We start from the raw sequence: 13,028 nt of genomic DNA, 5'->3' as shown, positions 1-13,028 counted from the left end.
GAAGCTCAATGGTCATTTCGCTGCACTAAAGATTAAGTAGGAGTTGTTCACCCTCAGCCGATGTATAAAACCCAAGTGTTCTCCCCCTCCCTGCCAGCGGCAAGCACTGCATCTCTCTCTTGCTATGGAAGGAACGGTAGCTGTAGCAACCAGTGACAGGTGGGGATGCGAGCAGAGCGCCAGGGGCTCGGCTCCGAGGGACAAAGACGACAGCTGATCCGAGTCGATTCAGCTGCTCCTCCTGGGGCAAAGGAGAGATTTCCACGTGTCTCCAAGTGACTAATTTTCTCTCCTTCTCTCCCAAATCTTTCCAGCCCCTTTTAGTCTGGAGAACAAACTCCAACTCTAGACTCGACAAACATCCAAAAGAAGTATCTGGCAGGAGATTTCTCCCTTTCCTGCAAGTAGCAGCCTCCAGACCCTGTGGCAGCCCCGGCTCGGAGCAGCTGGCCATTAGCAATGAACGCTTCGTGCTGCCTGCGCTCCGCTCACCTGACACTGACGAACAGCTCAGAGCACCGGACGGCCCCATTCTCCAGCAACCAGAGTGGCGGCGGTGGCGGCAGGCTCTGTGAACAGGTCTTCATCAAGCCGGAGGTCTTCCTGGCTCTGGGCGTCCTCAGCCTGCTGGAAAACATCCTGGTGATCCTGGCCGTGGTCCACAACGGCAACCTGCACTCACCCATGTACTTCTTCCTGTGCAGCCTGGCCGCGGCCGACATGCTGGTGAGTGTGTCCAACGCCCTGGAGACTGTCATGATCGCCGTGGTCAACAGCAACTCCCTGACCTTCGAGGACCGGGTCATCCAACACATGGACAACATCTTCGACTCCATGATCTGCATCTCCCTCATGGCCTCCATCTGCAACCTCCTGGCCATCGCCGTGGACAGGTACGTCACCATCTTCTATGCGCTCCGCTACCACAGCATCATGACCGTGAGGAAGGCCCTCACCCTGATCGTGGGCATCTGGGTGGGCTGCAGCGTCTGCGGCGTCGTGTTCATCGTCTACTCCGACAGCAAGATGGTCATTGTGTGCCTCATCACCATGTTCTTGGCCATGCTGCTCCTCATGGGCACTCTGTACGTGCACATGTTCCTCTTCGCCCGGCTGCACGTCAAGCGCATCGCGGCCCTGCCGTCCGCCGACGGGGCGGCCCCGCAGCAGCACTCGTGCATGAAGGGGGCGGTCACCATCACCATCCTGCTGGGCGTCTTCGTCTTCTGCTGGGCCCCCTTCTTCCTGCACCTGGTGCTCATCATCACCTGCCCTGCCAACCCTTACTGCATCTGCTACACGGCACACTTCAACACCTACCTGGTCCTCATCATGTGCAACTCAGTCATCGACCCCCTCATCTACGCCTTCCGCAGCCTGGAGCTGCGCAACACCTTCAAGGAGATCCTGTGCGGCTGCGGCAGCTTGAGCCTGGGCTAGGGCGCAGGGGCCCTAGATGGCAGCCAACAGCGGGGGCTCTCTGACCCTCAACCGGCCAAGGTGTCCAGAGAGGAAGATGTGAATGATGTAAGCACAGCTGTGCCTGCGTGTGTCCGGCTTTAAAGCTGACAGAGCCTTTTGAATGGGGAAGGGAGGCTCCGAGAGGCTCTGAGAGGCCTCTGATATGGTAAGTCACACACTCTCGTCTCCCAAACAGATGCTGCAGGTGAGTCAGTGAAAGCTGTCCCGGGTGCCGTCCTCATGTGGCCCCCCAACCACAGCCTGGGGGCTGCCTGCCCACCTGCCACCTGCCCCACGTTCCTGTCTTCATGCTTCAAGTCAGACTGACCAAAGGATTCTCGTGAGCTGCACAGGTGGCTCAGAGCCCCCAGCCCCGGGGGCCAGCACCACAGAGAGCTTTGCACGCGCTCCACAGGAGCCTGTGACTCCAGTCTGTCCATCCGTGAAAGGGAAGCAGTCCTCTTGCAACTAGTAACCCTCTGTAGAGGCTGCCACGCTATGCTGTGCTCCTCACAGGTACCCCAACACCCCCACCAGCAGGCCACGCTATGCTGTGCTCCTCACAGGTACCCCAACACCCCCACCAGCATGCCACGCTATGCTGTGCTCCTCACGGGTACCCCAGCACCAACACCAGCATGCCACACTATGCTGTTCTCCTCATGGATACCCCAACACCCCCACCAGCATGCTACTCTATACTGTTCTCACGGGTACCCCAGTACCAACACCAGCATGCCACTCTATACTGTTCTCCTCACGGGTACCCCAGTACCAACACCAGCATGCCACTCTATACTGTTCTCCTCACGGGTACCCCAACACCTCCACCAGCATGCCACTCTATACTGTTCTCCTCATGGGTACCCCAATACGCCCACCAGCATGCCACGCTATGCTGTTCTCCTCACGGGTACCCCAACATGCCCACCAGCATGCCCATGAAACTCACTTCTATGCTGCTGCTGCTGCTCTAGGAGTCTTGCATTCAATCTAAAGGTAGCCTTCACAATTCTAACAAAAGAGAGAATGCTTTGGGTTATCAGAATATGTCTGCATTCTTGTATTTTGAGACCTTGCTATTTTAACATGAAACTCACTCTAATTTTATTACTAAAGTGTTGTTTCCATTATTCCTTCTCTGCCTTTAAAACAAGAGGGAGAACTGTGGGTGACAGGATGCTGAGTAACAGCTTTAGTGTCATGTCATAGAGTTTGAAGACTGTGAGATGACTGTGCGGCATTCCCAGAGTTTACTCACTCTGAACAATCGTGTCATTGTCACATTGTCTGTAAACGAGGGTGGTCTGTGGCTCACCACTCCTCTTGTGCGACTCAGTGTTAGAGCCAGTGGCTCGAACACCTCTGCCCGGTCACATGGCACGGTCCACTCGTGCCAGCACAGCTCCTGCCTCACCCAAGGTAACTGCAGTATCTAACTGCTGGATTCTCCTCCACTCCCCACTCCTCCTGAATGGTCCTGCATGTTATGCTACGTCTTGAGTGGGCAGCTGTATCCTTCTCCATGTTATATTGTGACTTCTTTGTATTTGGAAATTCTTCTGCTAATATATAAGCAAAACTGCGTGTTTCCTGCTTTGATTGTAAGACTTAGAAATTAAGGAAAAGGCTTCTGTGGCTGCTGCACATGTGTGAGCCTGCGGTGGGGGCTCTGCGGTGGGCCAGTGGTCAGCACCTGCCGTTCAGGTGCTGCTCTCTCAGTGGGATGGCAGCCACAAGTCACAGGAACCGTGTTCCAGGGCAGTGTGTCTCAGCCAAAACATGACACCCTCCCGTCGCATCTCCCAAAAGACCAGGCTTGTGGCTCCTGGACCAGTCATCAAATAACAGGATGTGTCTGGCTCCTCTCATTAAGTAAATGTGGAAAACAGGGCAGCCAAAAGCTTTCAAAGTTATGGTAACAGCCATAGGAATTACGACGTCCTTTTACCACATAAACAAGAGAAAAATAACTGTGCTCTCGTTCATATCAGTTTTTACATTGTTTCATTTTGTCCAGTCAAGAAATATCTAAAATAGGTGAATCATTTTCACAGAAATTTCATCCTGGGAAGTGGGGGGTGGGGTCACTGTCCAGGACCACCCAACTGTTGGGGGGGGCGGACAGGACAGCCTGACCCAGGGCCGACTTCCTTCCTCCAACACCTAACGTGCCGCTAACCACAGCTTCCCTGATCCAAGCGGACAGCTACCCTCCCTGCACACTTGAGCTGCTACGCTGGGACACCCACAGGATCCCCTGGGAGTCTCTTCAAGTACAAAATCTGACTCGGCAGTCTGACCGAGACAGGGCCCCCGGGGCTGGAGTCCCCGAACACCGTGCAGCCCCGGTCCTCATGCACGCGACCCAGACCGTGCCGCGCACTCACAGGCATCTGCTGCTTGCCACCCGCCCCCAGCCGTGATCCTCCAGGTAGATGTCACGTTACCCTTGCTCTGCAGATGAGGCAGCTGAAACTCAGGGTGCTGAGGAGCTGTCTGGGGAACTCAACCAGCAAGCAGAGAGGTGGCACTTCAAACTCGGCTGCCCAACCCACGCTCCTAAGTCCACCCTGTGCCCAGTGTCCTGGTGGAAGCTGTGTGGACAGTAGGACCAGTGGTGTGGGAGGGGTGTGCTGCTGAGTGGGGGCTTTCAGTTTCCAGAAAGCTGGCATGAAAACCAATGGGTTAAGATCACTTTGTCGCTCTGCTTTTTCAAGGGCTGCTGGGAGTGAGCCTGCAGGGTGCTGCAAAGATCACAGTCCACAGAAGCCTTTTGCAAGCGTCTACATCTCGGGGATGCTACCCCGGGCGTCGAACATCACCCTCCCCTCCGTGACTCTCACATTTTCATGTGGGAACCTTCACCCCAGGGCACAGCAGTGCCCTTTCCTCTGGAGCCTTCCCATCAGGAAGTACCTTGAATAAACACCCGGTATCCAAGAACCAGCATACACCTAGAAACTGGGACGAACCAGCCCAAAAAAGCAGAATCAAATGGACAGTGGGGGACCGGCAGCTGACACTGAGCGCACTTTCCCTCGGGGTTTGCACAGAGGATGCTGTGCTAAGTGAAGGAAGCCAGGTGCGGACACCGCCAGACCTCACCCGCTAATCTAAAGCAGCCAGCCTCATAGATAAGTGGAAGGGAAGTTACCAAGGGATGGGGTGGAAGAGGGGGCATGGCAGGGTGCGAATGTGGCCTCGCTAGTGCCCAAGCCAATGGCGTGCCTGGAGAACAGCCAGCGCTCCGACTGCTGCAGATCAGCCTGTCCGTTCAAGGCACGCAGGTCACATGCTCAGGTTTGGCTCTTCACGGCCACCGCCCCACACCCTCAAGGATGGGGTACGTGGCTCTGCAAAACTCTCCGCCCCTGTAGACCTCTCCATGAAGGAAGTAACCACATGTTCATTTCTTGGGTTAACTTCTTTCTTTGCTGCCACTGCAATTAGCCAGACAGATGAGGGCACTCACACAATCAGAACTGTGATGTGGGCCTCTGCATGGCAGTGTGCGAGATGAGCCCAAAGGGTGCCAGAAAGCTGCGATCTCCAAGCCCCTTCCAGTTCTGCCCCCAGTCACCGAGGCTGCACAGATCCATGTTCAAGTCCCACATCTCCTGTGTGACACACCATGTGACAGTCGCTAAAGCTCCCCTACCTCAGCTGTAAAATGAGGCAATGGAAACCATTTCTTGGGCCCAGCGCAGTAGCCTAGCAGCTAAAGTCCTTGCCTTGCATGCGCTGGGATCCCATATGGGCACCGTTCTAATCCCGGCAGCCCCGTTTCCCAGCCAGCTCACTGCTTGTGGCCTGGGAAAGCAGTCGGTCCAAAGCCTTGGGACCCTGCACCCATGTGAGAGACCCAGAAGAGGCTCTGGGCTCCTGGCTTCGTATCAGCGCAGCTCCAGCTGCTGCTCCAGCCACTTGGGAGTGAATCCACAGACAGATCTTCCTGTCTCTCCTCCTCTCTCTATATCTGACTTTCCAATAAAAATAATAAATAAATCTTAAAAAAAAAAAACCACTTCTCAGCACAATCCAAGGACGCAAACCAAGCAAGGGATGGACGTTGGTGCAGGGAAGGTTCCTGACTCCCATACCAGGGTCTCTGAATTTTAGTCCACATTCTGTCTCTGATACAGCTTCCTAGTAAGACAGCTCCTGAGGTACAGGAGGTAATGGTTCAAGTCTCTGGGCTCTGGCTACCCACCTGGAAGGCCCAGACTGATTTCCATGCTCCTGCCCTTTGGTCTCATTCTGGCTGCTGTGAGTATCTGAAGAGTGAGGCAGAAAATGGAAGAAGTAGTGCACTCATTTCAAACAAATACGGCAAACTTCAAAAGTCTGTTAAAAACTCAGAAACTGACACAGAACAGGTGCACAAGCAATGTAACCAAACTTATAGACATGCCCCCTGGTGGTCAGAATTTCTCATCCAGGAATGTCAGCCTCCTCACGTGGCACTCGCTGGTTTGGGACGAACTAAAGCAAGCAGGTGACCTAGTAGCACTGCAGACGCGGTGTGACTCACCAGCAGCCGGTCTACCCGTGAGTCACTCACACTGAGCTGGCCCCATCAGCAGGGAAGCCCATCAGAAAACTCCAAGCAGAACAAAAACCAGCTACCCAGCATGCAGGGCACCAGCAGAGGGAAAGCAGGTTTGCACAGCTCAGAATCACCACTGCTGGGGTTCACTGATCTGCGGGGCAGAATGACAAACCACCAAGTGCAGGAGAATCTCATTTCATCCACAGAACGTGCAGCCCAGGGGAGGGATCTGCTTTGTGTTAAAGCCCCAGTGTCACATTCTGGACACTTGGAATTCCATCCAGATGGGAAAGCCATCAAAGCTGGTGCTACTGCCCCTCCTGAGCCCTGATTTCCTTCCCTGTAAAATGGGAGTAATAACCCACTTTGGGATAACCGCAGACAACACCAAAGGCACACAGCCCCCTGGGGTAACTGGCTTCCTGGTCGGAACTGGCCACCATCTTCTGTAACTTACTCCTCAAATGCAGCCAAAGGCCAGGTCTGCCACGAACAGCTGCACGACTGCTCACTTTCAGCAGTGCCCAGGCAGCATGTAAGACCTAACCTTGTGTTCTCCCCCAGGTCCAAGCTTCCTGCCTCTGACACAAACCCAGTGCTCAGGTCACGGCACCAAACACAACACGCCTGGCTCCAGTGTCCTGGGCAGGTGAGAAACTGCCCTGGGACACAGCGCTTGGACAGCCCACCAAGGTGCAGGTCTCAGGAAAGAGGAGCAGAGAGCTGTGGGCAGCCCACCTCCTCCACCTGACATCTAGGCCACCCTGTGCCTCAGTCCCCTCCCCTGCTACGTGAACTGTTCCTCCTAACTGACTTGCAGCAGGAAACTGACCTGGAAAGTGACAAGGAACACTTCATTGAGTGGGGCTGAGGAGCCCCAGACATCGCTCCCAATCCAAGGTCACTGACAGGGACCCAAAACAAAACCCAGAGCAGGAGTCAGTGCGGTGGCACAGCAGGTTAAATGCAAAGCCAGCACCCCACATATACACATGTTTGAGTCCTGGCTGTTCCACTTCCAATCCAGCTCCCTGCTTAATACACCTGGGAAAGCAGCAGAAGATGGCCCAAATGCTGATGCCCACGTTAGAAATGTGGAAGAAGCTCCTGGCTCCTGGTTCTAGCCTGACTAAACCCCAACCATTGCAGTCATTTGGGCAGTGAACCAGAGGATGGAAGTTTCTCTCTCTCTCTCTCTCTCTCTCTCTCTCTCTCTCTCTCTCTCTAACTCATCCAGACATATAAAAAAAAACCCTTTAAAGAACAAGACAGAAGCCCAAGGCCAAGGTGGAAGAACCCTTCTCTCAGTGCCAGTGGCCAGCAAGCCCCAGCTGAGTAGTGAAAGCCCCACTCCACCAGCAGCGAGGGGCAGCATGACATGCTTCCATCCAGATGGCTTGGATTTATCCCAGACACAAGTGGAACCATGAACATTTCAACTGCAAGCATCAAGCTCCCATCTCAAATTTGCTTAAAGAAAAGGGGCTGGGGTTCCTCGCAAGGCCCCGCTGGATGTGGGTCCTGAGATGAACGCCTCGGGACTCTCAGCCTCTTCAGACAGATTTTTTTCTCTCCTTTTTAATTATGATTTGTGAGTCAGAGTTCCCATCAGCTTTTAACTCCTCAAACGCCCCCAGTAGCCAGGGCTGGCCCAGGCAGCAGCCAGGAGTTCAAGCAGTACTTCCATGTGGGTGGGAATGGACCCAACTGTGCCAGGCAGGGCCCACATTGGCAGGAAGCTGGAATCTGAAGCCAAGCCAAGTCCAATGTTTGCCCCAAGTTTCTCTCTACCTTCTCTCCTAAGCACAGTCCACCTGCAGTGTGGGACTATGCTCACGTGCTCAGGAGCCACTGTAGAAACCCTCTGCTCCCTCCTGACGGGCTCCCTTCCCAACCTCCACCCGGAAAAAGAAGCCACACTAACAACATGCCAGCCGGCGAGCCAGGCACCATGATACATTCGCTCGGCCCAACCGGAAGCCCCACTGGAGCCACACAGGCCACAGCGGATGAGCCCAAACCTTCCCGCCCCCCAAGACCTGCACCAGGACACCCCTCTTACTCTGCCCTCTCTCTTTGGCAGTCGCTCTCAGGAGAGCTCTGTGACAGACTAAGCTGCACAATCTACACATTCTTGCAAGCCCGCAGGGATTCATTTGCTTTTTCTAAATTTCAAGGTAACCACTCGGCGCATCCATTTAAAATGCTGAAATGCCTTAGGAAGTTCTACATAAAACTGTTAATGCTATGACTGAGAAAATGCTTAGTGCTGAATGGGGCGTTCCTACGGGTTTGGTTTCCCAGCTACTGCCAACTCTCCAGGGCTTCATCCTTGTTCCCAGCTTTGTCCTTGGTCTCCTAATAGCTCTAGTGAGAAGCTTTGGTTTTCTGGGTCATGGTACTCCTCAGAACTAATCCAGTGATGTCTGCCGTGAATTAGTTAAAACTATGATAAGTAAAAAGAAGGGAACCATATCCCTCAGGCATACTTACATTTTAAAACTCTCCTTCTCTCTTTCAATTCAAAAACCTGCTCAAAGAATTACTTATGAAAAGTAGAGAAGTTATGCATGCAAATGTCCTAGCAGGATTATTCATAACAAAAAGTGAAGCGCCTAGGGCGAAGTCATCAGCAGGTGAAGTGATAAACCCAGAACCTTGGTGCAACCACACGGGTTCAGCCAGCAACAGGACTGAGCTCAGAAGCCTCATCAGTGAGGGAAAGAAGCCAGATCAGGGCAAGGTGGTGCATGCATTAAACTCCGTGAAACACCCCAAAAAATAAACTCAGGGAAAGAAAGGCCGTGGTTGTCTGGGGTTGGTGGTAGGGATGCAGTTAGGGAATGACTGTAAACAGGTGCAAGAAACCTTACTAAGGTGATGGACTTGACCTAACACCAGACCATAAGACTCATAGTACAATCCAGTAACATTGCTAAAACCATGGACTGCATTCTTAAGTAGGTGATTTTAAGGTCACAAATGATACCTCAGTAAAGTTGTTTAACAAGATAAGTCTGCAGAGGAAACAGATGACACTGTGCTGCCCCAAAACGACTGTCATGGCCCACACCAACACTAACTCCCGGCACACTCCCTGGCACCCCGGGGAGGGAAGGCTCAGTTCTGCTTGCACCTATCTCAACGATCAATTAGATGCAAGCTCCTTGTGATAAGGGACTAACAGTGCAGAATCCCACTGCCAAGCATCACTGCTCACCCCAAAGCAGCCCAGACCTCCACACACAGTGGGCCAGGCTCCCAGGCCTATGACCTTCCCTGTGCCACCTCCTTTCTGGGTACTACCGATCACCTTGTTCTAGCCCAGGGCTGTGTCAGACACAGCTGCCAGGGGGGTCATTTCATTCATGGATTCTGTAGGTTGAAACAGTATGCCCAGTTAAGCTGGAATTGCAGACAGCTAACCCATAATACCTCAAGACAAGTCTTTTCCAAATACTGCACAGGAAATACTTATACTGAAACACTATCATTCATTTCATCTGGCAATCCAACAAAGGAAATGAGTAAGAAGACACGAACAAGACTTGCTTTTATTTGCTGCCTCTGGCAACACTACCCCTACAGCTGTTTTATTTCCTGTCATTCTCTTCTCTCTCCAGAAAGCAGGGAACCTTTCCCTAATGGAATGTCTTAGATCATCAGCCTCTGCCCTTCTAGAAGATCCCAGGGCCCTGCAGGTGAGCCGGTTCTCTCTCTCTGACGCTCAGCCTTGTCAAGGGAGCAGGCACTCCGGCGAGGGTGCCATTTTCTCTTTCTTCCATGGAGTGAGGCATGGCCCCTAGCTCCTCGCCTCGCTCTGCTTTACCCCAGGAGCTCCAGAGAACACAGCGTGTCTTTCTGCCAGCCTTTCTTGCACGGGTAGAAAAGGGAGACAACAGCCTGCAATGTATGCTCAGTCTTTGCCGGGAGTACTTGCCAGCCCAAATGTTCACAATTTCTAAAGCATTAACCTTGCGCCATTATGGTGGACTCTTAGGAGGTGTCACTCCTAATCACACAACTTTGCAAAGTGGATACAATGCTCCCATTTTACAGCAAGGAAGACCAAGGTGCACAACGTCTGTTGAAGCTCTCACAGAAAACAGGGTGGGTGTGATTCTGAGATCCTGCTCAGCATTCAGGTCAGAGACCACAGGAAGCAGTCGTTAACACTCTCTGAGTACCTACTGGGCACCAGGCTCCATGGCAGCGCTCTGCATGCTTCAGCCCATCAGACTGTCTGATTTCCTTTACAGCACCTCTCACAGACAAAGCAACGAGCACAGTGTGGCCACGGACTCATGCCACAGGCAGGCAACAGGGAGGGACCACCCTCCTGATGCCCACAAGTTCTGAGAATCAACCACTGATTTATCGCAAGCTGGCCCAACATAGTACAAGGCATGCTGGCCTCGAGCCACCACTCACCCACTGCCCAGGTGATCAGAGTCGGCCACTCCCAGCCAGGAGCCCCAGCTGCCTCTTCAGGAACCTGAGTGTAATTATAGCGCCCACGCCCTCCGGTGGCTGTGAGGTCTAAATGCAACACAATTTCAAAAAGTTCATGGAAATGGAATTAAACAGGAAGTTTGTTTTGGCATAAGCCATTTTTAAATCCAAGGATGTTTTTTTTTTAAATATTATGCATTTTCTAAAGATTCCCTCATATACACAGATTTCAAGCTTACCGTTCAATTCCATTTCTCCACCCCTTCTGAAGTACCCTCCCAAACAGTGGCTATAAGGGCTTGGCACAGCAAATAGGAGATGCCCAGGGGAGGTAGCTCTGACCAACAATATCGAATTCCCATAAAGGAAGCACAGATCCAACCTCCAGTTCTGGGCTTTACCTCAAACTCACAGAATAGAGAGACCCAAACTCCAAGGCCCATAATCTAAGACTGTGCCACCCAACAAGTGCAGGACAGAGAAGGAAGGGCCTCCTGAGAGTCACTGGTGACTCAGCCAGAGCAGAAGAGAGCCAGAATAACCTGTGCTTCCCTGAGTTTCCACGTGCTGAATTCTCCCTTCTCCCATGCCTTTTTGCCACCTTGTGTCCCCACTCTTCCCACACAGTGACTCAGAAACCATCACAGCTTTACCTGCCTGATTGCACCTGCGCTCTGGGAGTCACCCAGGCTCCTCCCTCAGGGGCGTGATTCTCTCTGGAGCACCGCTAGGTGGTCCTCCACTGCCCTGAGTGTTTTCACCCTGTGACACTCACAGGACGAATCTGCTGCCTCTTCTGGCAGCCTTCATGTGACTGCTCTGGGGGAGGAAGTGAGTTTTCACTTTTACATCAAAATGGCTAGACCTACACGAACCCTGGCGATGCAACCCAGGCCCCACACCAGAGACTAGGACTGCCTTAGCTCTCCTCACTGTCACCTGTACCGGGGAGGTGTGCTGGGGTAAACAATGTCACCCTCAAAGCCTACATCCACCTGGAACCTCCAAACGTGAGCTCAGTGGTAACTAAGGCATTTGCAGAGCTGGTTATGAGGCATGTATCTTGAATGGAGCGGGGTGGGCATCCTTAATCCAACGGCTGCTGTCTTCAAAAGACAAGAGTGGAGACATTTGGGCTCAGAGCCATGGGGAAGACAGACAGGAGCAGTGCAGCCACAAGCCAAGGGACACCAAGGGCTACCGACAGCACCCAAAGCTGGGAGAGGCAAGCCTGGCCTTGCCAACCTCCTGACTCCACACTCGCAGAGAACACGCTGCTGTGGCCTGAAGCCAGCGTGGTTTGTGGTACTTCGTCAGGGAAGACCCGGTAAATGTAAGACAAAATACCCATCACGACAATTCCAGACCAGAGGGAAAACGGACTGGTTGGCAGGAAGGGAGGGCTGGGGAGGTGGCTCAGGCAGAAAGCTGAAGGATGGCAGATGTCCCCCAGGGGTTCTCACCCAACCAGCAGCCAGCCCGCCTGCCTCTGTGACACTCACGGCACCGATACCTACGCAGCCCTGCAGCCATGTGCCCCTTCATTTTGTTTCATCCTGAGACAACAGGAATCCAGAAACCATCCACTTTGCCCAAGCAAACACTGAGGCTCAGAGTAACTTCCACCCCATGGCTAGAAGGGTCTGAGCCCAAAGCCTGAGCCCCACCCAGTAACGTGGCTGGCACTGGAGGGAGAGGTCACAGCTGTTTACAAAGGCAAATACCACATGTCTTTAGAAAAGAAAAATTCCAAATTTCAAAGTCTGAACCACTTGCCACGTATCCAGGAGTGACTGCGATTACATGAGGATTTCAATGGGTAAAACGATACTCAGGAAGATACAAAGGAATAAAACTTGTCTCTTGTCCAGCTTTACAGTTCTGTGACTGGATAATGGCGAGATGTTCAGAACACTCCAAAAAAAGCCAATTGATCGAATTAAATGCAACACGAAGTGACAGGGAAGAGAAAAAAAAAACCTTCATAATTACACATGTCCAAGCAGATAGGTCAGACTGTCCAGCCACAGTGAAATTGTCACATAGGTCATTAGCCACCCCAGCAACCGAGTTGTGCCTTTGGTGTTTTGATGGATTTCGAAAGCTGCACCTCTGCCTTCATATCCTGAACAGTCGGCAGGGAACAGAGGCGCACGGAGCACACCTCAGGATCAGCCGGTGGTCAGGCTTCCGCCCCAAACATGGCTCTCTGCCTCCCACTTAGCAAAACTCAACATGATGGCTACACAGAAGGACTGAAGGCTGGAGAAAGAAAACGAAAGACGGAGGCTTAAAAACAATGTGAAGCTAACGCATACTTGAATTAGATGGATGTTTGCAACTATTGGCTCTCTCCGTAATAAACTTATATGCCTGGCTTGCTCATGTACCCCGTGGGAAGCAAACAGGTTCTCCAGCTCTTGGACTTTGCTTCTGGTGTGTCATGACAGATATGACACTTTGCATATCCAAAGAGACGCTTCAATAATATTTTTTTCATGATTTAACCCAACCATTTTGATTTCTTGCCTCTTACAGAACAGGATTCCAGATAGGAGCTGCT

General features: G+C 52.5%; 1 protein-coding gene across 1 annotated transcript; it reads left to right on the top strand.

The window, feature by feature from the left end:
• The first annotated feature begins 359 nt into the window (after positions 1-359).
• MC3R (melanocortin 3 receptor) lies at positions 360-1,440 on the top strand. Its single transcript, XM_004585913.3, has one exon. It carries the CDS (start codon positions 460-462, stop codon positions 1,438-1,440), a length of 981 nt encoding a protein of 326 aa, XP_004585970.1. The 5' UTR covers positions 360-459.
• The last annotated feature ends 11,588 nt before the right edge of the window (positions 1,441-13,028 follow it).

This window comes from Ochotona princeps, chromosome 22 (genome assembly GCF_030435755.1).
Source record: "Ochotona princeps isolate mOchPri1 chromosome 22, mOchPri1.hap1, whole genome shotgun sequence".
In the NCBI taxonomy this organism is placed as follows: domain Eukaryota; kingdom Metazoa; phylum Chordata; class Mammalia; order Lagomorpha; family Ochotonidae; genus Ochotona; species Ochotona princeps.
Note: the sequence above shows the minus strand (reverse complement) of the source record. Positions and strands in the feature narration are given on the sequence as shown.

What these genes read in the sequence shown, in the direction of transcription:
- MC3R (XM_004585913.3), top strand. Translation starts at nt 460, where the DNA reads ATGAACGCTTCGTGCTGCCTGCGCTCCGCTCACCTGACACTGACGAAC.